Below are 26,459 nucleotides of genomic sequence, written 5' to 3' on the forward strand. Positions count from 1 at the left end.
AGGAGGAAGCTATTATTAAGAAACCAGTACTAAATTGGTTGCTTTCCCTTTTCTTCCCCAGTGTGCCTCCCTCCCCTGACGGGCCTCAGTCAGGCCCTTCCTGCTCTTCTGCGGGGTTTAACACCCGCTATCGCCCTTCTGTGGGCTGGCAGCAATGCGATTTATGGCTTTGTGCTGCCACACAAAGATCCCCATGCAGGCGTAGAGCATGGGTTTGTGTGAGTGGAGAACACCTACTGCAGCTTCTCTTCGACTTGCTTGGAGCCTGAACAATGCAGAGGAGTCTGCTGTAGCCTTAAGAATAAATCTGTCTTTGTACTCAAGCTGCTTCCCCGTCTGAGGAGCTGCTGGTCACTTCTGTTTTGAATACAACCTTTTGCTTAGCCCCGACAATGTAGCCCCGTCCTGGATAGCAGTGATTAAATACTGGAGCAGTTCTTGTGCCCTTAGTACCTGCACTCCCAGTGCCCCGCTGAAGTCAAGTCGCAGGTCAGGACCAGTGAGGTAAAAGGCTGCAAACTTGAGAGGAAGGAGTGGGGAGCTGGGGGTCGGCCTCTTCTCACAGGTAACCAGTGATAGGACTGGAGGGAATGGCCTCAAGTTGCGCCAGGGGAGGTTCAGGTCAGAAATGAGGAGCCATTTCTTCTCAGAAAGAGCAGTCAGGCACTGGGACGGGTTGCCCAGGGAGGTGGTGGAGTCACCGTCCCTGGGGGTGTTCAAGGAGAGGTTGGACGTGGTGCTTAGGGACATGGTTCAGTGGGTGACATTGGTGGTAGGGGGGTGGTTGGACCAGGTGATCTTGGAGGGCTCTTCCAACCCTAATGATTCTGTGCGGGGCCCAAAGGTGAGAGCCTGATCTGACACGCAGCTCCCAGGTGGAGAAAGGGGCCTAGTGAAGCTTCGTCCTCCGGGGCTTCTCTCACAGCTCCGGTCCCAACAGATCAGTGCTGATGGAGCTTCACCATCACAGCTGGCCTCCAGCTGAGGCCCTCAGCCCCCTGAGGGGTCAGGGAGAACTGGCCTTCAGGTCCTGGCCCCTCTCTGGTGGCAGCCAGCTCTTTGTTTAGCCCCTCACCCATCAAATCTTGCCACTCCTGGTGCGGGGGTAGCTGTGGTGGGAATCCCGAGGGGTGGAAAGGGGAAGTGCAGCTGCAATAACAGAAAACGGGGCCGCAGTTTTGTAACGCTAACTGTGGCAATAAAACGCATCCTGTGTGCCGGGGCAGGCAGCCTCCAACTGTGATTCTCGAGGTCGCTGTGACTGGCTTTGTGAGGAGAGCATTGCCAGGGCCCTCTGTGGGTAAAGGGGGGTGTGGGAGGCACGAGGTATTAGGTAGCTATTGCGACAATATGTAACTGATTGCTAAGTGCACTGCTGGGATGGCAGGAAAACAAATTCTCGTGAAGACTGGCTAACCTTTTGCAGCTGCGTTTTGTCCCTACATTCATCCATGTATTTTGGCTCCTGTCTAGCTCTCGCTCTGTGACATTTTTAGTGATTTATTCTTCTTCCCTTTTTCTGCGGTTTGAAAGCCATGTCCGATTTTGTGAAGTTTCTGGTGCGTGTTCCTACTTCTTTCCAGGCTGTGGCAAGTCTGCTCTTACATCATGTCAGCACCACGCTGGCGATTAGCAGAAGGGAACTATTAGCGTAATGGCCCTTTTGTTTCTCCTCTCTTCTCTCCTCCCCTACCCCAGACAGAGAGTAGCAAGGCTTTTTTTAGGCGTTTCTGCAGTGTTTCAGTGGGAGCTGTGCTGAGGGAGTTCTCACAACAGGCAGTGCATGCAAAATGCTGTAGTCTGAATGCGTAGTGTGGAAGATTCACTTCAGAAATTATCAGATGCTATTAAATATATTTGACCTTTGGTCTGTATCGATAAATTGCTCTGATGTTTATCCTCACTTAAGATGCAGGGTAAGTCTGCGCTGTGTGAGTTTAGTAATCTCTTGCTGCAGACCTTAATGTCTTGCTGTATACTTAGGGTTATCTTGTTTGTGTAAGAGCAGGGCAATGACAGAGTCAAGCAAAGAAGTAAGGAGACAGCACTTGGATAGGAAAAAGCTTTTCACTATCGCCACATAAAGAATGTGGCAGAGGATCTCCCTAAACCAAGAAGCAGGAAGAGAGAATTAGCAGCGTACAAGCCGTTATTGACCATTCCTTCCCAGAGTGGCCTTCCCAGCAGTACTGGGGCTTTTTGTGAGCTCTTTCCCTGAAGTGCAGTTCTGCTTCTGGCACTGTCTGGGTTCGTTTAGGTGCTCCTTCCAGCTGAAGGGCACAGCCAGGAGGTGGAAGTGGAGAGAGCCGAAAGGACAAGCTTATCTGGTTAAGTGGCTTTTTCCTCCCTGCTGGGAAGACCGCAGAGCTGTGCTATCTCTTCATTAGATGTCTTCCGTTGGGTGTGAGCTATTTGTAATTTGCACTTCTTAATGATAACAAGCGAGAGAACTTTATTTGAGATAGCCCACATGATATAGGCAATTGTCATCAAGCATTTCTAATGGGGATCTGTCAGGGGAGGGAAGGAATGAGGAAAGAAGCTTGTTGTTAAATGGGTGTCCTTTTTCCTGTAAGCACTGTAGCTGGTTAAAGCTCCTTTATGCAACTGGAGTCCTTGGCAGATGGTTCGAGGTGGTTATTTTGCAGGTCTTAGCTGTACGTGTGCCCTGTCTCTTTCCTTCTGAATATAGGCTTGACTGGCAGCATACCTCTGCTTCTGGAAGAAAAGAAGGTAGGTAGGGTCTGTGCTTAAAATTAGAAAGCTTCTAATCTACGAGACAGGCTTTGGATAAAGTTGTTTACATCTTCCATGCCTTTACAAAAAGAAACAAGCTGAAGGAGGAGGAGGTACCATGTAATCTGGTCTGGAAGTGGGACTGATAGTGGGGAATGGAAGTCTCAACACCACTTGAGTTCCACAGTTGGCAGGAGCATAAGGATTTGTGGGGTTTTAGCTCTGCAATGTGGACATGCGTCAAGTTGGGTTAGCCATGCCAGCGGGAGTTACACAACTCAGTTGGAATGGCAGACTGTTGGACGGAGGATATCCCGTGAATTTGAGAATGAAGCTTGTGGATGATAAATGCCAAGGCAAGAGTTAATTTAATACCCGCTTTCCATAAATAGAGGGAGTTGATTCATACAGTCATGGTTAGAGAATACATGAGCATGTCTGAGGCTTCACTGTCCTCTTGCTTGAGATCCCAAATGCGCTATATCAAGTGCTGATCAGGCTGCAGAATTTGATCATCTTCTACCCCTAGAATGGAGGTCACAAGGACGAAATGGTGCAGGAGGAAGTGTCTTTGTCTCTGTAATTCTTCTCTTCACAGCTTGGATTTTAGTACTTCAGAAAATTTCACTGTTCTGGACACTTCACATTTACTTATGATCCAGTACAAAAATTAAAGATTAGCAGCATGTGATATTTCATAATGCTTATAGAAGGAAAAAAACCCTCTCTGTTCTGTAACTCAGACAAAGCTGTATGCAAAAGCAGCAGAATAAGTATTGGCGGAAATGAAATCAAAGTTAAAACGTTAGCTGAACAAAGCTTCCGATTTTAAAGTTGCTCGAAAGTTGTGTTTTTAAGGGTTTTTATACATCTCTATATAATGTATGGGCATACTATATATCTGCATCATATTATAATTACATAATAGTAATGTATGATCAGACAATTTATATACGTAGTACATATTATAAGGACATATTATATGTTATTTATAATAAAGTATATATGCAGATTTATGTATATATATATTTACCACAAGCTCTGCAGTTTTGAGGCATATTTGCTACAGATTACTACAGTGAAACAGTATATGTGGAAGACCAGAGCCTGAGTTACAGCAGCAATGATATGGTTGAGTTTATCCAGAGAAGAGTTTACGACTATCTTCATCTTTGTTTTTAAATGTGCTAGCTGTTTGGCATGCCTTGGCTCTTTTTATCTTCTTAGGGATGAACAGGTAGGTACGTGAACACCAAGGCTAAGTTTTCTTTTGGATGAATTTTGCTGACTGACAGTTCTGGTTATTTACACCCTGGTTGTCTAGAAATGGTGTTAGGATGGGCAGCGGAGACTCACCTGCTGTGTTTGTGGAGTAGGAGAACAGAAATGGAGGCAGCTCTGCAGATCTTCAGTGGGGTTTGGAGAGGTGCTGGGACTGGCAGATACTACTTTGTTCAAAAAATGAATTCCTCTGCATTGCTTAAAAAAAAAGACACAATCGAAAGTTCTTTAGTGCGTACCAAACCAAGTAGTTACTTCCGGGACACAGTCTGCCCACAAAAATGGTGAAGTGTAGCTTTTTTTCCTGTACTCCTCAAAACGTGAGTCCAGTATGTTGGTAGGACTTGCAGCTTGGGCTTTTCTGAAAAGAAAAAAGAAACCCTTCACTCTACCCTAAACTTTGTTTCCTTAAAGCGTGGGGTGAGAAGCATAGCTTGCGTTCCTATCCGAAATTTTTCATCCTGCTCTTCAGAGGTCCTGTTGAAGGAGCAACCAGTTGAGTACTCGCTGTTGCCTGTCAAGAAATGCTGCTGTTTTGGTAGGAATTTTTAGAAACTTTCAAACAGTTGTTTCGACATGTGGTGGCTCAACAATATAGTCTCCCTCAGCCTGTGTTTAAAATGTAATAGCGATGTATTTATAGTTTCTTCGGTTCTGCTCATAAGGAATGTGCGTGAAGTGCAGTTGTTGGGCTGCCAGCCCGACAAATAAGATCCCCTGGTTAGGTTCACAAGGATAATTCGTATGGCTTTAAATGTTTTCCATGCTATTTTCCATCCTTATGAATCTCGAACATGAATACTGAAAAGAATACGCCCATCTTTTGCACACCCCTAATTGCCCTGTCTTAGGGCTGGCAGACTTCGCGGGTGGTTGGGAGAGATGATAAACCGTGTCCTGAGTGTCCTGGTGGGGAATCTGGAGCAGCAGCCGTGTCATCTAGGGTGCTGTGCAGCCTGCAATTTCTCTGTGCAGTTTGATGCATTCTTTGTTCCGCCCTGTGTTAATTATGCTATCAAGCTGTTGTATATTCTGCTAGCAAAATAACATTTGGCAGCGATTTTTTTATTTTTATTTTTTAACTATCCCATTTGGAAATGCATGAGTGGAAGAAATCCTGTACGAGTGCCATGTTTTGGAGTTAATTTTTAAAAATTATCGAGCTCTTGTTATGTTGCCATCTGTTTTCCCCTAGCCTGAAGAGGAAACAGCTGTTGTGAATAATCTCAAGACCGTATTTTTAATAAAGTCTAATAGGTCTGCTTACCTTCGGCTTGCATGTGCGCACCAGAGTGAATAACGGCTTCCATTTAGGAAGAAAACGTGGTTTTCTGGTAGGAACCCTGATGAGTTTTGGTTTGGCAGCACAGTGATGCTTCTGGGGGCTCTCCATCCTAGCAGGGCGCCCTAACTGGTGGTGGCTGCTCCCTGCTGCCTCTGTCCTCCCGATGTGGTGGCTGGGGGCAACTGGCTGGGCTTGTCTGTGGCTAGCAAAAGCTGCCTGATGGCTCTGCTCTTGCCTTCAGTGCTCTGGTCAAGCGGAGGTGACAGCTAGCTGCCTCTGACCTAAGGAACGCACTGGCCTCCTTGGCTGGCACAGCAAGGGCACCAAGAAACGGGGAGAAAACCACTCGATTCTCACATGGAGAGGTGAGTAGGGTATGGGCACGCTTGATGTGGCCGGCAGATGATTCCCTTGTGGGTTTCCTGGTGGTATTCTAGATTTCACGTTGGTGGGGAGCGAGGGACCTCATGAAAGAGATGCTGCAGTCAGAGTGGTGGCTGCGATTCAGCGGCATTAAAGGGAAGGGTAAATGAAAGTAGACGAGTTGACTGTCAGAGAAACCCTCGTGAAAACATGTTTTAATTGCTCTGTTTGAGCTTAAACAGTGCAGCGTGGACAAGACTTAGCACTGTTTTGCACAGAGAGGGGGCCTTCAGTCATTCCTAGCTGAGTATCTTATTAGGTCTGGAAATACACGGTGGATAAATAGTTATTTGGAGGTATTTGAGAGGGCTCAACAGTAAAGCGAGTGGAGGAGAGTAACTGGCAAAGAGCATAATGTGGTGCCGGGGTGGTGTAGAGCTGAAGCAAGCCATGGGCTTTCCTTGGGAGCCTCTTCCTTGCTAGAGCTGCCGGGTGCGGAGCTCTGCTCCGGCTGAATCTGCTCTGCAAAATGGGTTCGTGGAGCACACGTGAGCCTACGTGGGGGAATTTGGGCAGCGAGCAGCCAGCTGGCTTATGGTGGCTTGAAAGTGAGTGGCTGTGAAACTACAGGGTTATGGAAACGACTGAGGAAATGTCTCCTGCCTGCTGGAACCCCCCGTCTAACCTTTTTGGGGCCCGAAGGAGCGTGCTGGAGTTCAAGCGAGTCGGAGGCACTGACTTGCAATTCATTTAATGTTAAAAATGAGGTATAATGCTTGCCTTTGAGCTTCCTTGCCAATTTTATGTGATTAGTGTTTGCTATCTTCCTCTAGAGGAATATCCTATATGTGCCAAGAACAGAGTATTACACAAACCTGTTCTATTTGGCTTTCAAAGGAGAGAAGTTCAGATTAATGCCTGCAAAAACTCTGAAGGAAACATGCAAATAACGGTGACCCAGGATGCTGTCACCCAAGTGGATGTGTCTTTTAAACAGAGTTCTTTTGGCTTATCTTTGTGGGCAATTCCTTTGGTTGAAAAGCAAACTTGGATTTGTTCTCCTGCTTGCAGGTGTATCCTCTGCTTCGCTTCGGAGCTTGCAGTGGGAGTGCTTCAGTTTCAGAGCAAGTTAGACCTGGAGCCAAGAAACGAGTGATTTCTCTTGTGGAAGCAGCCACTAATCAAGTGACGTGCAAAAGTCAAAAAAAAAAATAACACGTTTTCCTGTGCTGAAGGCTTTAATGTTCATATTCAGTTTGCCTTCCGGGAAGGTGGCGTCTTGCTTCAGACCTGGTGAATCTCTTGCTGGTGGTGGCTAGAGCGTGGCTGTTTGGGATGCGAAGGAGTACGTAGGGGTGATCTTACACCTTGCTGGGAACCCGTGCTTCTGATCTGAGCGCCTTTGCCTCTTCGCTTGGAGTTGCTCTGCCCCAGCATTTTGGTACAGCGTGCCTCGGGCAGCTTCCCGTGCAGGGCAAGACACATCCGAGTGATTTCTGTCGTGAAGCCTTCTTTGCCAATTTGTTTTCTGACTGCTCCGGTACCTTTTCCATGCCCGAATCATTGTTCTTTGTCCAGTAAAGCCTTTGGGAGCTATTTCCCCTCTCTTTATGCATGTGGCAGTGCTGCTGGGAGCATATACTGCCAGCAATAAGATATTTCCTCTCTTGGTTACTGGGAGCTATTCGACTGCCTTACCTTTTGGTAAACGGGCCAGATGCTTTCCCTCTCCTGCTCTGTGTCGGTGTGCCCTGGTTTGTGCCTGGTTTTTCTCCCCGTGTGCTGTCACAGAAGTAGGTGAGAGGCTTCGGAGATGTGGCGAGTGTTGATCTTCGCTCGCTGCACGAGTGCCCGTTGGTGTAAGGCGTGTTAAGGGTTAGCTTCCCTGGCCTCCCTGTAGCTCGCCCCCAAATGCAGCTCCTGCAACGTGTCAGGCGGTTGCACTAGCAAATCCTGAAACGCGGTAACTCCAGTGCAGTCCCTCAGCTGAGGAGCCGAAGCAGTGTTTCGAATACAAAGTGCTGCCGATGGGAGGGAGGTGGCGCGAGCGCAGGAGTGAGCTGGCTGGCTTGTTATGCACGAGCACAGATGGAGTCTGCAGCAGGGCTGGGATGGAGCCCAGATCTTGAGCTGAAGGAGCGAACTTCTTGCATGGCAACACAAACTTCTTGCACAGAAGAGCTCCGCAGTTTTCTGTTGCTTTGTGAAAACAAGCAGGACCGTTTTTGAAACTATATGGGCATGAGTCAAGGGGTAACTGAAGCTAAAGGGCTTTTCATCCTTGGTGATTTTCCTAAAGAAGCTTTGGGCTCTGCAGCTAGCCGAGTGTCTGGTGTGGGCATCCCCGTCCCCCAGCATTAAAAGCACTGACCACAGCACGCACACGGATTTGTGTCTCTGTGGCCTGTAACTTCTCTTCTACCCTACAAGGTAAAAGTGGCACCTTTTTACCCAGCAAATAGCCTTCGGACATGCATGCCTATTTACACCCTTCAAGTTTTACAGCTGCTTTTTGTAAACGTCGGGGAGAAACTTTCCCGCTGTCAGTGGAAGTGCGTGATGTAACCCAGAAATCAACCTTGGCTTACGCACGAGTATCAGAAGCGTTCCCTGACTCCTGTCTGCCGTTCTGCTGTAAGCCACGAATTCACACAGGGGGCTGGGGACATTATTTAATGACAAGTGGATGTGGCACAGGTAGAATTTGGCCAGTAGAGTCTTATTGACACTGCATGTGACACCATAGCTTCACTTGACCCTCTGAATAAATGCGATGGACTTGTTGCTTTGTACTTTAAAATGAGTGTTAAAACTAGTATGTGCTATATCTGCAAGGAGAACGTGGTGTGTATTATATCACGTCTGTTGAGCTCTGGAAAGGAGAATGTTGACTTAATGCGTGGGGGCAGCTTTTATCCCTGTTTGCCCTCTTGATGTGTTCTGTAAACTGCTGAGGACAGGGCTGATCTAGGTTTTGTATCTAGCTTTTGGTGACATGCAGCTGTGGGCTTAAAGCTCTGAGTTTTTAGGATGGATTGTGTTGTCCTTGCTAGTCACTGGGTTGAGGAATAAACTTGACTGCAGTGGTGACTCCACCTGTGTGTCTCTAAAGCAAACCATTGCTCCTAACTAGCTGTATAGCCTTAAGACTGAAGTTGGACCTTGGTTTGATCTGGAAAAGCTTTCAGGGTAAGACTTAAAATGAGCATCAGCAGTTCCATGCATACTTTGTATTGCGTCATCTTTGGGTGTGCTGTGCATTTATACCTCCGTCCTATGAAATATCCTTCACCGGTCCTTCCCTTTTTGAAGCTGGAGCTTGCCTTTTCAGTTACAAACCCTTGAGCAGACTCAAGCATTTCAAGAAAGAGAACATCATCTCCACTTGCGCAGATCTCACTGCATTCAGACCTTTGCTATTGAAGATGTCAAAGCAGGTTTGTGCTGTCATGGACAGATTTATGGGGCTGGTTGCGCTCCTAAAAATGCAAGTTTGTGTGTGTATTTCAGAACGGCTGCCAGTTGTCCCTCCTGTACATGGTTTTTGAGTTCCCTCACTTCTGTATAGGTAATTGAATTGTGCTTTGTCACTGGCTGTAAGTATGCAAAATACTTGACGTTTCCAGAGTGCTTTACAGACAGTAAGCCTTGCTCACCCCTTCTTCTGCAGCTGATGTGACTAACTCGTAAACTGAAACTGGAAGGATAAAAGAAAACTGACATTGATTGAGTTTCATTACATTAGCACTTCACATAGCTTAGAAAAAGCAGGTCACTTTCCCTTTTTAATACCCCGCTTTATACTTTGCATAAAAAACCAACAGCTGGATTGTAGACATTTCGTGGAAAGTTAAAATCTGTATTTACAGGGAAATTTATAATCACGCGAGGGTTTTAAGACATTACAAGGGAAAATTGTACTCATGGCTTAGACGTTTTGTGAAAATCTCAACTGCATATACTAATAACATGCTTTGGGTGCACATCTACGCTAACTTCTGAACCCCGTGGTTTTGGTCACTATTTTAAAAATAAATGACTGGGCTCAGCTCGGCTTTGTTTTTCTGCGCTATTGTGCCTGCGTAATCTACACTCGGTGCTGAGGAGTGAAGAAGTAAACATTTTTGTCCTCTTCCCGCAGCTATTGAGGTTGGATAATCCAGCATTTGGTTCTCATCACGTTGCCTCCGCGATGAGTCATTCGCTCTTGGTTGGGTTTGTTCCTCAGACCAAGATTCATGTGATGTTCCCGCTCTCAGGGAGATCAGATTAGTCACTGCTTGAAACCTCGTTTAAGAAATAAATTGTACCGCAGGTCCATGCCTTGCTTACCAGTTACATGTTGTGTTTTTTTTTTTCTTTTTCTGTCCCGTTTGCCTCCTCTTGCTGTTTGAGTTCAGCAGCATCGTTATATTGAGAAATGGTTTTTAGTCACGGTGATTGATACGTTATTGGAGTCCCACTGAAATGAGCATGTTAAATTCAGGACTCTTTTGGTACTAGCATGGAATCAACTATAAGGCAGGTGAATTTGTAACAGCTCGGTGTGCTAAGATAAATCAAGCTTACAATTGGACTCCCTTCATTTTACTGGTAAGGACAACAAAAAATGCATTGCAGTCGGAGCGGTGGCATGAACTTTGTGATATAAATTTTAAAAAAGTGGTAATAACAAGAGTGTTTAATCCTCCCTACATTCTTACAGTGATACTTGAATCAAACAAGAAGTATTTGGGACAAAAACTCTCCCTGCAGAAATCTTGGTGCCTGGAAATGTTTGACGGAGCTGAGATCCAATGGAGGATGCGGGCGATGTTAGGGCAGTGGCAGAGTTTCCAGTCCCTGTTGTAAGACGTGTTGTTATGAAGGCTCTCAAACTCCTTTGTTTTGGTACCGTAAGATTTTAGGGCTGGTGGTTCCTTGTGGGAAGTAGCAGCCTGAAAGACTAGCTCTGCCGAAAACGTGATGCGACTAGATGGCGAGTAGGAAGAGAGAGGACAACATGTGCTGTGGGGTTGGTTGTAAACACTCAACGTGGGCTCTGACGGCAGCTGGCTGGGCTCCCTGGCTAGTCAACGGGCAGCAAGAGGAACTCCTCCAAAGAGTAATTCAGAAAAACAAAGTTGTGTTCGTGCTCCGAATCCTTTCGTGGGAAGATGTGAACAGTTGAATGGTGCGAACGTGGCCGGGAGCAACATCAGTTTTGTGCCTGTAAAAGCAGTAAGGGCTGCGATAGGGTGGAGGATTGGAAGTTGCTGAAATAATGGTTATTAATAATGGCTAAACACTGTCACGGTTCACAGATGAAAGTCTGAGAAGAAGGAAAGATGAGTTAATGTTCCACATTAAGCTTGGATTCTGGCTCTTGAACAGCATCATTTTCCATCTTCCAGGTTGCTGACGGTGTTTTGATAAGAAAAATCCATGAATTAGGCAAAGGTGCAGACCACTGGGGTAGAAAATGAGATTATGAGTTCAAACAGGGGTTATTTTCTGTAGCTTTTGGTGAGTCCTTGTTGTGCCTCCAGTTCTCAGTTGATTTTTGCAGACACTCACAACCGTTACAAGTTTTAATTCAGATTACCAGCTTTCCTCTCATTCGTTGTGAAACAGATGCATGTAGTGTCTGAGCAGAGATATTACAAAATTCAACTTTGGATGAACTTCGTGGGTGTGGATGAGCGACTCGTAGGGAATGCCCGGCTTCCAAAAGTCATCGGCAGTTTTGAAAAATGCTCAGCCTCTGGGTGAGTACGTACACACACTGCTTCTTCAGGCTTTCTCTTTGAGCCCTGCTCCCCTTTCTACAAGAATAACCACTGCGACGGAACAAGCCTGTGTTTCTTCGAAATTCATTTGCCTTTACTTCATTGGCTTCTTCTGGAAGACGATCGGACCGTGTGTTTTGGCAGGTGCTCTTCTGGTGCCGAGATGAGTGTGCTGGGCCAAAGCTTCAGCTGAAGTGAGTCAGGTTGTGTGCTGTGAGATGGGGCTCTGGCCCTGTGACTTCAGGTCAGGCAAAAGAAACCAAACGCTTTGGCACCCTGTTGTGCACCTTAACTTGATCTGCAGGAAAGATTCTCCCCCCAGCCACCACCACGCAGCAGGCTGGGAGCTTGCAGCATGCTTTTTAGTTTGTTTTTCCCCAGTTTTGCTTGCCCAGTCAGTCCCGTACACTGCACAAGATTTGTGGGTGGAACGTTATAGCTCATAACTAAAAGTTAGCAGGTACATGATAAGCTCACAGCTCTGACATTTTCAGAGACTTAAGCTCAAGGCTGTTCATGCGCACATATTTTAGACTTGCGTGGGCTTTAGCACTGTGAAGAGTGGACGCTGTTGGGAAAGGAGGAGCAAACTGCTCCATTACACTAACTCACAAGCAAAAGGGCTTAGTAATACTTTCCAATTTGTATAAAACTGAAAGAATTTAAATATTTTTGATGTATTTTTTTCTCCTTCCAGAATGGAGTAGCCTGTTTGGATCTAAAGTTGTTTACAGTACTTTTTTGCTTTCCCTGTGACATACAGTAGATAACTGCTCCTTTGTTACTCCAGCGTCCACATGTCTGAAAGTATTTTAGGATGTTCTTAAAACTTCTCTTGCTAAACACCGCTTCCGGCCATCAGTGTGTTCCTTTAACATCGTCGTCTCGTTTTTCTCCCGCTGAGGAAATCTGCAGTTGCCTTTTGTCTCAAAGGTGCTTTGGCAGGGTGGAAATAGGGCTTGCCCTCTATAGCTCAGCTTGCTAGTTAAACAGTCTGGCTGCTGTTAACCCTGTTAAAGGAGCACCAGATGGAAGATGTTGAGTGAGCACTAATGGGGGAATAATATTCCATGCAAGAAGCCAGGGAGAACACTGATTGTTTTTTCTTAAAAGTGAAAATAATAAATAGTCATGTATATATAATAATGTCAAACTGGAAATTGAAAATACTAAGAGATGAGCTGAACATCGTATGTGGTGCTCTTGTAAGGAGAGATGGCAAAGCTCATTTTGAGAGAGGGCTTTTAGCTTCTTCTGATTTGTGAAGAAAAGGTACTTTAATAAAGTCATGCCGAAATACCCCCATTTTTCTTCAAGTACGCTTCGTATGTGAACTGGCAAAGCATTTCTGTCCTCTGGAAGGAAGAAACAATTAAGAATTTGAGCAGACAGAATCACACAGAAGTGCTTGCACTTTGGAGCTAAGCTCCTGCCTGAAGTTACTGCAGCGTGCTTGATCCTCGTGCAGCCCTGGCAGGGGAGCTCCCGTTGGGCTTCTCGGGGGAATTGTGCTGGTGGGCTTGTGGGGTGGCAAAGCGGTAGGACAGCTCAGCACAGCAGAGCTTTTGGAGGACACCCGCAAAGAGCAAGCACAGAAGACATCCTTTCCTTCCCATGCGTAGGTCAGTCCGTCTCCCTTCAACTGCATTTTCCAACCCCAAATTCAATTTCAGCAACAAGTCGGGAATCTTACGCTGATGGGTTGTTTTAAAAATAAATCTCTGCCGAGTCCGCTGACACGGCAAATTGAATGTTTAGGATCTCGGATGGCAGCAGTCCAGTTCTATCAGCGTGTGGCTCTTCTGGAGCTGGTTGTTTTTAGAAATGCGTGTGGCAAACTGCATGGTGGCAGTAGTTAAGGCAGCCTGGGCTTCGGAGTGGGGGCACGTTGTCCTTTTTCTCCCCACAGTGAAATCAACGGGTCTGTAGGTCAGTTGCAGTGGGTCCCTGCTAATTTGCAGTCTCAGAGTTTAATTGCACAGCATCGCAAACTGACAAGTGATCAATTTGTTAGTCAAGCTCAAGCACTTCTAACCAGCTTGAAATGTAGAAAGGAGAGGTGAGACTGCAAGCTAGCAAGAAGAAATTAGCATCTACCTAAAATCTTGTGTGTTGTCAGCATGCTTCTGTGCAATGCAGGTATTTGACAGTGGAAATAAATCTTCCATTTACTGGAAGAAGTGCTTTGTAGATGAAGATGCAGTAACTAAAGCAAAACAAATATTGTGAATGATTTATGTAATGCCTTAATCAGAGCACCGCGTTCAGTACCAAGGCGTCTCTGCGATACAGCATTTGTCAGCCAAGATGACAACTAGAAATTTTAGACTCTTCTTGAATTAATATTTTCATTCAACCCCCCAAATAAGCATATAGTTCGAGAGCTGCTTATGTCCTCGCTTTTTTTAAAAAATAAAGGATTTCTTCTTTTTTTTTTTTTCCTTACACACAATGCTCTTTGTGCATGAAGGAATGCCTGGGGCGTAGGTGGACTAACAGTATCAAGACCATGTCAAGCTGTAATTAGGTGTAGTCTTGCCTGTTACTGGGCTTACAGGAAGCTGCTAATTACTGCAGGAGGATGTTTCTGGGTTTGGGTCTTTACAGGGAAAATGAATTTGACCTCTGTATAGCAAAGTACCTGTTTTCACTGGTTTTGAGGAAAGGCTGAAGTTAAGCAAGCTGGGGAGGAGATTTCAAAAACTTTCTCTTTCCCTCCTGATAGTAAATATTGTAATGGGAAGTGTTGTGTGTATGAAGGAAGATGCTCTTTGCTCGGTTAATTCCTGAATTTTTGGGACTTTTTAAGATTGCCTTGAACTGCTGCGCTCTGAGTCACTCCGTTTCTCAATAGCAAGATTTTCTTTTGTTTTTGAACACTGTAAGGTCAAATGGCCAAAACGATCTCCATCTAAAGTTGATGCTGTGAAACTTCCAGTTAGTGAAGGCATTTCTAACCGAGCAGTTGTAAAGTAAGAGCAATTGTGGACAACAGAGCCATTCATTAGAGGAAACAGTTAGGGTTTCTTAACATCGCCGCTAAAGCTCCAACTCCCCAGCAATTACTCCTTTTTGTTATTAGCTTTTAATCTAAGCAAGACAGAGCCATTGACAGATTCATCTTTTTCATGTTACTGTAAAAGCTTTTAGCCGCTTGCTGTTGGTGATAGAAGTGATTAATGGCTGGGAAGAGAGGGCATTATGCCTTTTTCAGTGCTTGCTTTTTTTTTCCCACACAGCTGTGGCTTTCTGATGTACACCAAAAGGAAAAAAAAAAAAAAGGAATACACAGATGTATTAAACTGTCCTTTTTTGGTCATCTGGATTTTGGTTTTGTGTGCAAATCAAGTAAATGAAGAAGGGTAAGGGCAGACACTTACTTTGACAAACTTTTGCTCATGCTGATGTATTTGAGACCATTTCTTTTTTTTTCTTAGTGATGAGCAGGCTCCTCACTCAAAAGCGACCACCCCAAGATAGTTACACCAGAATGCAGAATCGCTGAAAAGGGAGCGGTTGAACCGATGTTGGATTTCGGTCACGTTTTGTTTGATGTTGTAAATCATTTGCTTACATTTCCTGTCTCATACTGTTCTTCTAAAAATAGCTGGAAGTGCTAGCTGCTCGCCCAGCACCGCTCCGGGATGGAGCAGCCTGTGCAAAGCTTCTTCTCTCCGCGGCTCTGCCCCTCCTGCAGCCTCTGTTCTCCCCCATGGCCTCCCACAACAGATGTTCAGTGACTTCAGCTTTGCTGAGAGAAGGTCTTTAATAACTTTAGGAAGCTGATTTCTTTTTGGTAAGAAATAGTAACAAAAAATAACAGCACGAGCCACCAGTCCAAGTGAAGGTCGTGATTCAGAGGCGCAGAACAACCTGTAGCCAACCCCTATGTTACTGAAACTGGTAGGAAAAAAACCTCAAGAGCCTCCAGTGAACACAGCTGGGAAGTCACATGTTTTGATCCAAAATATCATCTTCAAAATACAAGCTGGGTTGAAAAGCAGTAGATGGAGAACTGACTCTAAGATTGTATCGACAGCGGTAAAGGGGCCGCTTGGTTCCTGCATCTGTTTTTCTGCAGAAATACAAGAAAGGCTCCTCAAAGAAACTTGGAGTGCTTACCTCAGCATGCAACAGGAAAGCTGTGAATTTGGATGAAAACTCCTTGATCACCTCTTTCCTGGCAGTATCCCACTTTAAAACGATCTCTTCAAGTGTCCTTTTACACAAAATAGCTTCCATTTTGTTAGAAAGCAGCTGGACTCGTACATTTTTTTTGTTTTGTGGGATTAAGTTACCATCCCAAGGGAATCTTCAGAGAAACTCGATTCCCCATGTTTAACATATATTGGCAAGTAGCATGCGACCCGTTACATTAATGAGATGAGGAGTTTTTCTTCTCTTGTACAAAATCAAATCAGCTTGCAGTTCCTCATTTTGAGAGCAGCTCTTGTGGAACTTTTCTCCCCGGCTCTGGGATTTGGTTAACAGCCCTTGTGCTGCGGGCACTTCAGTGTTTGATATCGTTACAGGATCTTTTGAGCCCCCTCAGTGTTCACTGCCTTGTACAAGAAAAGCCAGGATGTCAGCCTGGAGCTTCTCATTGCTCTCCAACGAGAATACCCTCAGCTGCTTCTGTTATGCCCAGGACTGCAAAAACAAGGTATTTGGAGGGTTTGTTGGACCTTCAGGGCTGCAGAAGGCCTGGAAATTGGTGGTGTAGAACTGAGATGTTTACACACAAACAGGAAAGAGGGAATTTGGATATCTGCCATTCTGAGCCATAGGTCTGAAACTATCCCCTGTGGGGGCTTGTTACAGGTTATAGAAATCCCTGTAATTTTCTGCCTTGAAACAGGTTTCAGATCAGAGGAAGATCTCAGTGAAGGCTTCTAACCGGTATAGCGTAAGTTTAGGGAAACGAGTGCACGGCACTGGTGGCACCACACCTTGAATATTGTGTTCAGTTTTGGGCCTGTCACTAGAAGAAGGCCATTGAGATGTTTAAGCATGGGCAGAGAAGAGCGGTGAAGCTGGTGAAGGGACTAGAAAGCAAGGCACGTGAGGAGGAGCTGAGGGACCTGGGCCTGTTTAGTCTGGAGAAAAGGAGGCCGAGGGGAGACCTCATTGCTCTTGGCAACTACCTGAAAGGAGGCTGCAGCAGCAGGGACGGTGTTGGTCTCTTTTCTTAAGTGGTAGGTGATAGGATGTGAGGCAAAGGCCTCAAGTTGCTCCAGGGGAGGTTTAGGTGGGATGTCAGGAAGAATTTCTTCACGGAGAGGGTGGATAGGCCATCCTGTGGTGGAGTGGAGTCACCGTCTCTGGAGGTATTTGAGACATGTAGACATAGCACCAAGGGATGAGGTTTAGTGGTGGGACTCGCTAGGACAGGTTGATGGTTGGACTTGGTGGTCTTGAAGGCCTTTTCTAGCCTCGAACATTCATGATCCACAACAACTCCACTGTAAGTACTAGGTCTAAGTAAGTGTAAGTAGTCTTTGGCAATGAGATATCATCTTGTATCAGCACAGGTCTTTGATTTAGTGCCAAAGGGTTTGGGGTTTCCTCATGATGCCCTCATCTATAAGGTTGTAATTAATACAGCGTGCTTTGTTTCCTTGCTGAAGCAGTGGTGTGGTATCACCTTGTTCTGGGGTTGTTGCACGGGCCCAGCTCATCAATATTGTTTTGTGGAGGAAGGGCTTGCCCTGAGTTTTCTAACATAAGCGTCATTTCTCACTGAAAGAGGCTGGCAGGCAAGGGCTTACATTAAGAACAGGTCGTCTAAAAATCTCATTTTCCAGGTCACCAAAATCCGTTCACAGATGGCTATTTTTGACCTGGTTTAGAAATCTAATGCAATCTGTCTCTTCGTCAGAGCAAAGCATGCGTGTACACCCGCATAAATGGCTACGGTTTAAGCAAAGAGAGATTCTTGGGCAGATAGAGTATTTCTAATCACATCTGTTTTAAAACAAATCTCATTTTATTAATATATGAGTATCTGATGAGGCAAATTGATGAATTCGGTGGTTTTATTTTATTTTCAGGCTGAGTGACCTATATAGATACACGTGAAGGGAGAGAACATCTTTTGACACTTGGCATATGTTGCCCAAAAAGCATACATTGATTTTAGCTTATTAAAAAAGTACACTAGAGTACACTTACGTAACTCTGTAGTCGTACACTGTGTGTATCTGTCTGTGGGACTTCACATGTGATTTTCATTGCCTTTTCCTATCTGGAAAGGCAAAAATAAACATTTTCCCTTTGTGATGTGTACACGGTATATCTACATGTAAGAATTATGTGCAAACAGAATTGTATACTCTGCTTTCAAACATCGTTAACTTTAGATTAGTTCAGTAGAAAGAATGGTTTCCTATGTAAACAGAAGCTTTCCAACCCTTTTAATATTAAAAGGGCTTATTTTTTCAGTGTATCCCTGTTGTGGTGTTGTAGTCACCTCTCCCTTTACCTTCCACCTCGCCCCCCAGAATCACACCTTGTACGAAAATGATGAACTGCTTGCTGTCATTGAGTAGTATTATATTTTTAATTAAACTTACAGTAAATATTAATTATAAATTTGCTGACATCCTAATGTTTTACGTATATGCTGGGATTATTCTGATAGAGAATGAGATTTGTGTGTGTACGCATTTTCCTTTTTCTGTTTTTGCTTGTTTAGTGGATGTTGAAGGAATGATGCTTTTTTTCAGAAGAAAGAAAACTTGAAGAGTGCTTGAGATAGTGTGTTTTTGTTCCTCACCCCATTAACCAGCGTCTTTATCACTGTAGAGAGCTTAGGGTAAAATGGGAGCAGTTTTTCATTCTTGGCGTACATCGTTGCTCTGTTTTTGTTCTTGACATGCTTGCCCAAGAGCTTGTTTGGAGAGTGGTTCCTGAACATGGCAGGAACAAAATGAATTGTTGTTGCCGGTTTAGATATGTTGCCCTTTTCAGATTTTTCTTTTATTTTTCCTGTACTGAAGTCTCTGTGTTTTCCCTGAAGTCAAATGCTGCAGTATGGAAAGCTCAGCTGCTTTTACCAAGTTTATTTTTTGGATGTGGGTTTTTTGTTTGACTTTTTAAGTACTTTTTTCTTTGAAGTGATTCTGCTGTGACATTTTGAAAAAATCAAATATGTTGCAGCTGGAAGACAGTAAGGTAAATTTGTTGACACAAGGTTTTTACTAACGTGCTCAGATTGGCAGCTATGTGCAGGTGACCCAATGCCAATACTGAGAAGCATAGGACCAGCAAATTTTGTTTCAAAAGGGAGAAATAATGTCTGTCTGTCATGCGTTTTCTTCTCTTCAGAAAGTTACACGTAGGGAAATACTCCAAAGCAAAAGTGACACATTGCCAAGCATTTAAATTCAGTGAAAAATACCAGGTGCTTCAGGGAGTTTAAGATGTCAAAATTGTAAGGAAATGTATTCATACATGTACGTATATGTTTGTTTCTTCGTAGAAACATCTTCAAACCTTTTCTTGTTTTCACCAGTTATGCTCCCAAGCATCTAAGCAGTGCCCTTCTCTATCGTATTTGCAGGAGAGCCCCTTTTTCTTGCTTCCTTTTATTGCTGGTGTCTTAGTAGGGCAGGAACATACAACGTTGGAAGAAACGAGGAAGATGAATACAGATCTAAGTCTTTTCCTTCTTCTTGTTCCAGCCTTTCGAGTACCCTGCGCCTTGCTGTGCCACAGCAGTCCATTTTGAGCCTGTAGTAATCCATTCATGAGGAGAAAATAGCACGTCAGTGAGGTATTCAGAATGGAACAGTCTATCCTTTAAAGACTTGTCCAAAATACCCCATGGTAACTATTAGCAAAGCTAAGTTTAGCTACGCAAAGTTCAAATACTTGGTGCTAAGCTGAGCACAGTTCAGTTAGGACCATCTATATTAGAAGTGTACAGTACCAGGGATAGAGGGAAAACTCTTGCAAACTTAAATTGGTTATTTTATTTCTAGGCCTTCCGAATGGAAGCCTTATGCCCCGAAACGAAGTGCATATATTTTAGATTGTCAAGGTCTTAGACATCTAAAGAAATATTTTGTTTCTTGTTAGCAGAAGACAGGAGGTCTTAAAGGTGGGTGTTTTGACCTTTTGTCTGCAAACCCTCCCTCCAGTCTCTATCGTGCTGGTGCCTCACAAAGAGGAAGACAGAATGGAGCTGCCTCTTGAAAATACAGTTGGTGAAGATGCCTACTCTACACAGATAGGTTAAACGAGGGAATTCTTGCCCAAATTAATTGATCTCATTAGATTTTGTAGTTGAAAATATGGAAATGGTGCATGACTATATCAAGTGTTTTGGCCTTTCTTTTTTTTTTTTTTTCTTAATTTCAATAGCAGCAGGACCAAGAAATACTGACCAAATTGTTCAGCTTTGTTGCGGATAGCAAAGCTGTGCCATAGAGGGAACGTTTTTGTCTTGGCGGAATCTGAGGAGCAACTGAAGCTCTTAACAGAGCGCGTTTGTTGACATAAAATGTCTGGCTAGAGAGTTAGTCTTTAGCTGTGCTTGAAAGCTTGACAAGTTTTTCTTTCTCAACTGCTCAGTGCTGGAGGAATCTAAACAGCCATTGGTTGCTGTCAGTGTTGGGGAGAAACCACATTTTTATGCAAGCTCCTTCTCAAGTCAGTAACGTGATTAATACATTGGGTTGGTCAATTAATCCCTTGTTCTGGCCTCCGTGGCATTTCAGGGCCTTTTACAGTCATTTCTTTCTTCCAACTGGAAAAAATGTCTTCTCCCTCTGTCTTTCTCCCTGTGTGTCCCATTTTCTAATTGTGGTGGTGATCTTTCATTTGCTTTACAGACTGCGTAGGCAGTCGTTTGCTGGTGACACTGGTATCCTCCTTTGCACTGCATTTGTTTTAATATTGCGGGGTTTCCTTCTGCAAGTCTGCTAACACAGAGAAGGATTGAGCTTTAAAATAGGGTTCTTACAGAGCACTCTTGAGGCGATGAAGTATTGGCTTTGAGCACTGAAATGCCTATCGTGTGGCATCAGAGAGCATCAAGAACGTGGAATCCAGGAGTAGTTTTGTGTGCACATTGGCGGTTGAAGTAGGAAGTGGGAAAAGTGCAGAAAAAGGGAAAGTGTGTTATTTTTCCTTAATTTTGACCTTGAAAAGTTTTGACCAGCTGTCTTGGAAGAGCTGGGAGAGTAGCACGGCAGCCCCAGGTGAAGACTTCCTGACCACTCCTCGATTGAAACTCTTCCTGTCGACAGGGATCCTCACCCAGTCATCCAGAAAAGAGCCTGATTTCATGTGATTTTAGTGTGAAAACACAGCATTTTGGATGTTCAGGGCCTGGGGAGAAAAGACAGACGCTCAGAGCTCAGCCTGTTTGATATGCAATTTGCTCAAATGCAGATAACGAGTAAAAGCTGGAGGTTTACCACAGCAGACTAGACTCCGGTGCAGGTTGTACAAAAGCCATCAGTAATACTTGATATATTTTTGGCCAGAGCTGCTGCAGTTGAACTGTTGATTACACTTCAGCTGAATTTAAAGCCACGCCGGGCACGCTAAGAGATGTTCCAGTCACACCTTTGAATTACGTGGAGCCAGCTTTTTAAACACCGTGTCTCGCAGCTCTGAAGGAAGTGGGAAGAAAGCTTTCAAGTTGCATCAGCTGAGTTGGGAGTGGACTTACGCAGAAGTGCTCTGAAGTGAGCATTGATACATGAAGTATTGTTTTCGTGCACTTACCAATGCCTCTTTGTATGTTCTGTGGTTAGCTTTAGAAAGCGTGTGCGATCACCCATACCTGGACAGTCTGTGAGAAGTGTGGATGCGTGGATTTTCTAAGGGCATGCCATGACAGAAGTGTGTGCAAGAGGTCGTGTATGGAAGACGTGAAGTCCTGTGTCATTTCATGCTCGTCCTTGAAAGCTGAGGATGCTGGTGGGCTTGATATTTCTTTGCTGCAGCCCTTCAGTGTTGACATGCACATTGCATCAGATTCGCTGTTAAACAAAGCTGCAGAAGGGAAAAAGTACATTTTGACTGAGGACAGATTTGTAACATGCGAGATGGTTCTGTTAATAGTAAAGCTGTTTGGGAGCTGGAGACTGGGAAAGGCATGTGCCTAGTGAGATGCGCTTAGGCTGAACCGCAGACATCTGATAAAAAGTTATATTTGTTACTGTCAAGTTATATTTGTTACTGTCATTTGGAGTTCCTTTCCCTATTGGCAGACAAACTTTTGTTCTCTTGGTGTGTGCTTCTTTCGTTTTATTTATTTATTTTTTTTATTTTTACTCCATGTATTATTACCAGGAGAGAACAGTGTAGTTCCCATGGCATCTGCTAATAGTCTCTGGCCAGGGAAAAAGTGAAGGTGAATAAGACCACGCGCGTTGTGGCCTTAGCGTGCTATCAGAGTACTAGGTTTCATCCCTAGAATGAAAAACACTCATCCAGGTAATGCTAAGGTGCTTCAGCAAAGCCGTGGGGAGCCATACCCAGTTTTAAAACATTTATTTTGAAGGGTATTCAACTTTCATGGTACCTTTGTGTGAGGACCTTAGGCTGCTTCATCAGTGCTAGGTGCCTCATCCAAGTGCTCGGATGTCCAGTGTGCGGTGTATGGCTGCTCGTGCCAACTGCAGTGACTATTTTCCATCTCAACATCCGGGCGAGCAAAGGAGCTGGGGATCAGCCCTCATTTGCTGTCTTCTGATAACGTCTTTAGGATAAAATCAATGGGCTGTATCTGGAAGCTCTATTACCACGTTATTGTGCTCTGGGTATCTTTCTGGCGGACTAATTAAAAGCAAAAATTCGGAAGGAAGCAATACCCACCCAAACACATGCAAATAGAGCGGGGGCAACAAACTGTTGAATTGTTGCAGATCTTGGTTCCTGCTGAGCTCTGAACTCCGTGGCTGTCGGGAGCTGCTGCCTTGGAAACAGAATGCCCTGCTCGGTTTAATAGAGACTGATCGCTTGGGAAGAAAAATATAACATAGCATTTTGCTTTAGCCGTGTTGCTGATGCTGCATTAGTTGATAGCTGACGTATATGTTTAACTTCTTAATATGTAATCGTGTTTTGTTTTTTCTTTCTTGTCTTTAGGCGAAGCCAAAAATCTTCCTACGTATCCGGGGCCAAACAAGATGAGGGATTGCTACTGTACTGTAAACCTGGACCAGGAGGAGGTTTTCAGGACCAAAATAGTGGAGAAGTCATTATGGTAATAAATACATGCATACACGTGTTTTGTTAACTCTTCTCAATACTCTAGACTATTTTTCTGCTTCCTGTGTTTGTGTAATGTGCCATAGATACTTTTTAGGGGAGTTCAGGGGGTGCATGGTCATTTTTCCACTTTTAAGAACTCTCTGTTGGTAAAAGTGTTAGTGTCATGATTCCGATCTGTGTATATGGGAAAACGTCTTCACCGAGGCAAGCCATATAAACTGTTCTCCAAAGAATGTACAGCTGGTGCTCCTTTCTTTCTGCAGTATTTGTTTTGAGCTTCCCTAAGCTCTTTAGTTCTGAACTCTGTTTTGCAGCTGTGTGTAAAGTTTTGCATTGGTCTAGCTACCCTAATGGCTGAAGTTAGGGATTTTTTTCTGTCATGCAGCTGCAACTAATGCAAACAGGTATCTGTTGTTCCAGCCTCTCCTTATCTTGGATGCTTCCTGTGAGATTATAGTAGCTAAACGTAGAAAGAAACAGAACAAGAAGAGTGTAGCAAAAGTTAGAACACTTTCTCCTGGAAATCCCCCTAGATTAAAAATCTAAAGGGAACAAGGCTGGGCATATACAATACGTGTATGCTCTGACAAATGAAATTCTTGATAATGCTTTTTTGTTGCGGGTAAAGTAGCAGCAGGGAAAAGTCACTTTTATCTTACGAGATAAAGTGGGAAAAGAGTGAGAGTTGAGTAGTATAGTTAGGAATCTATTATTTGTCTTGTTATTGCAAAGAATTTACTCTGGGAAATAGAGTAAATAATTCCCCCCCAGTCTCCAAGTACCTAACACACTTAAGAATGTTAGTCTGAGTAGCTTGAAGTGGAATTTAGTCCCTTAAGTCGCTTTTTCTCTCGCATATATTTTTCCCCTTTAAGTCTTTATTCCTTAGCTTATTTTCTGATGTGGTGTACTGGTGTCCATAATTGCGACTTCTGATTCTTGAGGTATTTAGATTGGCTGAAGATAATTATAGGAAGTGTTTTTCTATGATGATGCCAACACTTCCCTGTTTGTAGTGTACCTAATTAACAAAAAAAAAAGAAAAGTGAAAAGCCATTGACTCTATGCTTTTTACAATAACTGACGTGCAATGTCCCTGAACCAGTTGTTCCTCCAGAACTGACTTCATAACTCGTTTAAATTCAGTCCTGATTCAAGTGACTGTAGCCCCACTGCTCACAACCAGGAGCCGCACAGTGGGTGTTTTTGCTTGCTGATCATTAAAGTCCTTCACTGGGAGGACGAAGGTGGGGGGGAGAGGGCTGTACGATACTAATTGATGTCATTTCCTTGAACTAACCCAATTATTTTTCTATTGAGAAAATAACTTTCAGTAGTAGGCATAAGCAACAAGTGTAATTCTTGTAGTGGGAAAAATTCCATCTGCCTTTAGATATCATTAAAAAGCTTGAGGAGGTGTGCTGAGGCTGTGCAGAAACTGGAAGGTTTCTGGTTTCCTGTGGAGCTGAGTTCTTTTCATCATTTGCGGTGAATTCAGTGCAGAGCAACACAACGGTCAGAGGTCAGGAGAACATAACTGATGAGGAAAGGTTAAAAGATAGGAGCTGTTTAATCTGGAGAAGAGGGATGAGAGTTGATATAAACATGTAAATAAAAAAAAAATGAGAGAGGGGGAATTGCTCTGTATGTCCAGTATGGATATTGCAAGTAATAATGGACTTAGATTGCAGTGGGGAAGGAAGTTTAGGTTAGTTTTGTTGTGCAGAAAAGCTTCCTATTAAAGATTCTGAAGCACTGGGGTAGATTCCTGTGTTTATGGCTGAAGTCTTTAAACAGGTCATATGTAACCGATGACTAAAGGGTTGACTAACGATGATCTTCATGGTCACTATTTCTTCTCCCAGTGAATTCCTCTCTTCAGTGGTTGTCTGTGAGCTTCTATTTGCAAGTACTGTTTCTGAAATACATGCTTCTTCAGTCCTTGAATATCCACACCTGAATTCTGCATGTATCCAAATTTTTTTTTTCATCAAAAAATAACAAACCGACAGAAATCCCAGATACATCAATGACTAAATTGAGATATATTCCCAATCTGTTGATGGGGATTGCTCTCATTTAGTGAGGCACATGTAAAAAGCTGCATAATACTTTATATGATTATGTTTAAATGTATTTAAACTTCCAGAGGAAGGCATTTTTCAAACGATTTCAGACCGTGCTATGGGTAACCTGTTGTTTTTTGTAAGACTCTCGGATGAGCGCACAGCTGAGAAGCCAGTAACGCTGTTACGTTCTTTAATACTTGTTTGTAAATGGATTCAGCCCATTGAGTACCGGTGAATTACTGGCCCAGGCAAGGTTTATGTGCCCGAAGGCCCGTGTAATTTGTGTGCAGCAGAGGAATACCTGCTGCTCTCATGTACAGTGCTCGCGAGGCACTCGCACATGCATTAAGTGAAGCCTGTGCTGGGTGCCTCTTCCTGCGGTGTCGCTGCTGTGATACACGAGGTGAGCTGGGAGCAGGGATATGAATCTGGTCCAAAGCATGGCTAAAATAGCCGAGTCCTGCCTGGCCACCTGTGTGGCTGGCACACAAGGCCATGCTGTCCGTGCCCATCTTCTGTTCCCGTCACTTCGTGGCTGACATGGGGTTGGCTTGCTCTGGTCACAGGCCGCCAAAGTAAGCTTTAAGTGTTTGCGTTTTCACTCATAGTGGTAACTCCCCTGTCTTTTATTTAGCTCAAAAATTGATTTTCATATAGTCTGGAAAGTAGAATCTTTTGTGTGAATGTCTAAATCGAAAGGTGCTTCGTGTGCAGCTCTAGTGTTTCTGAAATAGCATCTTCTCATACAGATTTATTTGTCCTGGGGAAGCCAGTCTTTTCCAGCATGTCTGCATAAAATGAGTTTGTTTTTTTTTTTTTATCTGCATGAGAAGACTTGTAATTAAAGTCACATTAAAACACTGTCTTCCGTACTTAGGGATTCGATGAGTACATGCTTTTTTTTTTTTCTTTCCCCTTCTCATTAAGCTTCTGTTAAGCACTGCAGAAATCTATGTTTCTCCAGGCAGCCCTTCACCTGATGTGAAGTTTAAATACGTTTCTTAAATGTGAGGGAGAACACAGGTCCTTCTCCTTCCCAGAAGGACTTGGATGAATGACCAATTCTGGTTTGCATGGGATACCCGTGGCAGAGCCTTCAGCCTCTGACTCACGATCTCCTGCGTTTTACGCTGGGACAGTGTAAGAAGTTACCTCCCTGAGCTCTGTCCTAATCTTCTGCAACATGTTTTTATTTTATCGGGCTGTGGCAGAGGCATGGGAAGACAGCTGAGAGCAGTAACCTCTTAAATCAACGAAACATAAATCATGCAGAGCTTTAAGAACTGAACCAGCACATCCTGTTGCCCGGTCCAGTGCCCTTACCAGCGCTTTCCGTGAGCCTGGTGCCCTTTATCTAAGTTTGTATCTTAAAAACTGACAGCAGCCAGCATGGTGAACCTTAACTTCTCTGTTCAGCAGTCAGGTGGGACTCATAAATTACAATCAGGAACTTAAGTCATTCCTGCCATCTAGCCTCTCTTGGCTCCAGTTAAGCTGGTGGTGGCACTGGTGCCTTGAGGGCTGCTGTGAGGATTGCTTGGTAGCATCTGACTGAAGGAAATGGGGGTTATGACATGGGCTGGTCTTTCTATGAAATCACAGAGCAATGTGAAAGTCCTCTTTATGTTCAGAGTCATCCGGCTTCCCTGGGGATCTTTGGACAAGCACGATTAGCACGTGGGTCGGTCAGAGCAAGCTCTCCAGGTTCCCAGGAAGAGAATCTCGAAC

The 26,459-nt window shown here is 44.2% G+C and overlaps 1 protein-coding gene across 5 annotated transcripts in view; it reads left to right on the forward strand.

Annotated features, from left to right (window-relative positions):
• RASA3 (RAS p21 protein activator 3) overlaps window positions 1–26,459 on the forward strand; it is a 123,040-nt gene that overhangs the window by 12,454 nt on the left and 84,127 nt on the right. For 3 of the 5 annotated variants that reach the window (XM_035565576.1, XM_050708340.1, XM_050708341.1), the window contains exon 2: window positions 22,537–22,654. In XM_035565576.1, the coding sequence (XP_035421469.1) occupies window positions 22,537–22,654 (118 nt within the window). Of the gene's footprint in view, window positions 1–21,262; window positions 21,364–22,536; window positions 22,655–26,459 lie in introns of those variants that run through there. The other 2 variants (XM_035565575.2, XM_050708343.1) reach the window with 2 other exon arrangements.

The sequence above is a fragment of the Cygnus atratus genome, chromosome 1, assembly GCF_013377495.2.
Source record: "Cygnus atratus isolate AKBS03 ecotype Queensland, Australia chromosome 1, CAtr_DNAZoo_HiC_assembly, whole genome shotgun sequence".
Classification (NCBI taxonomy): domain Eukaryota; kingdom Metazoa; phylum Chordata; class Aves; order Anseriformes; family Anatidae; genus Cygnus; species Cygnus atratus.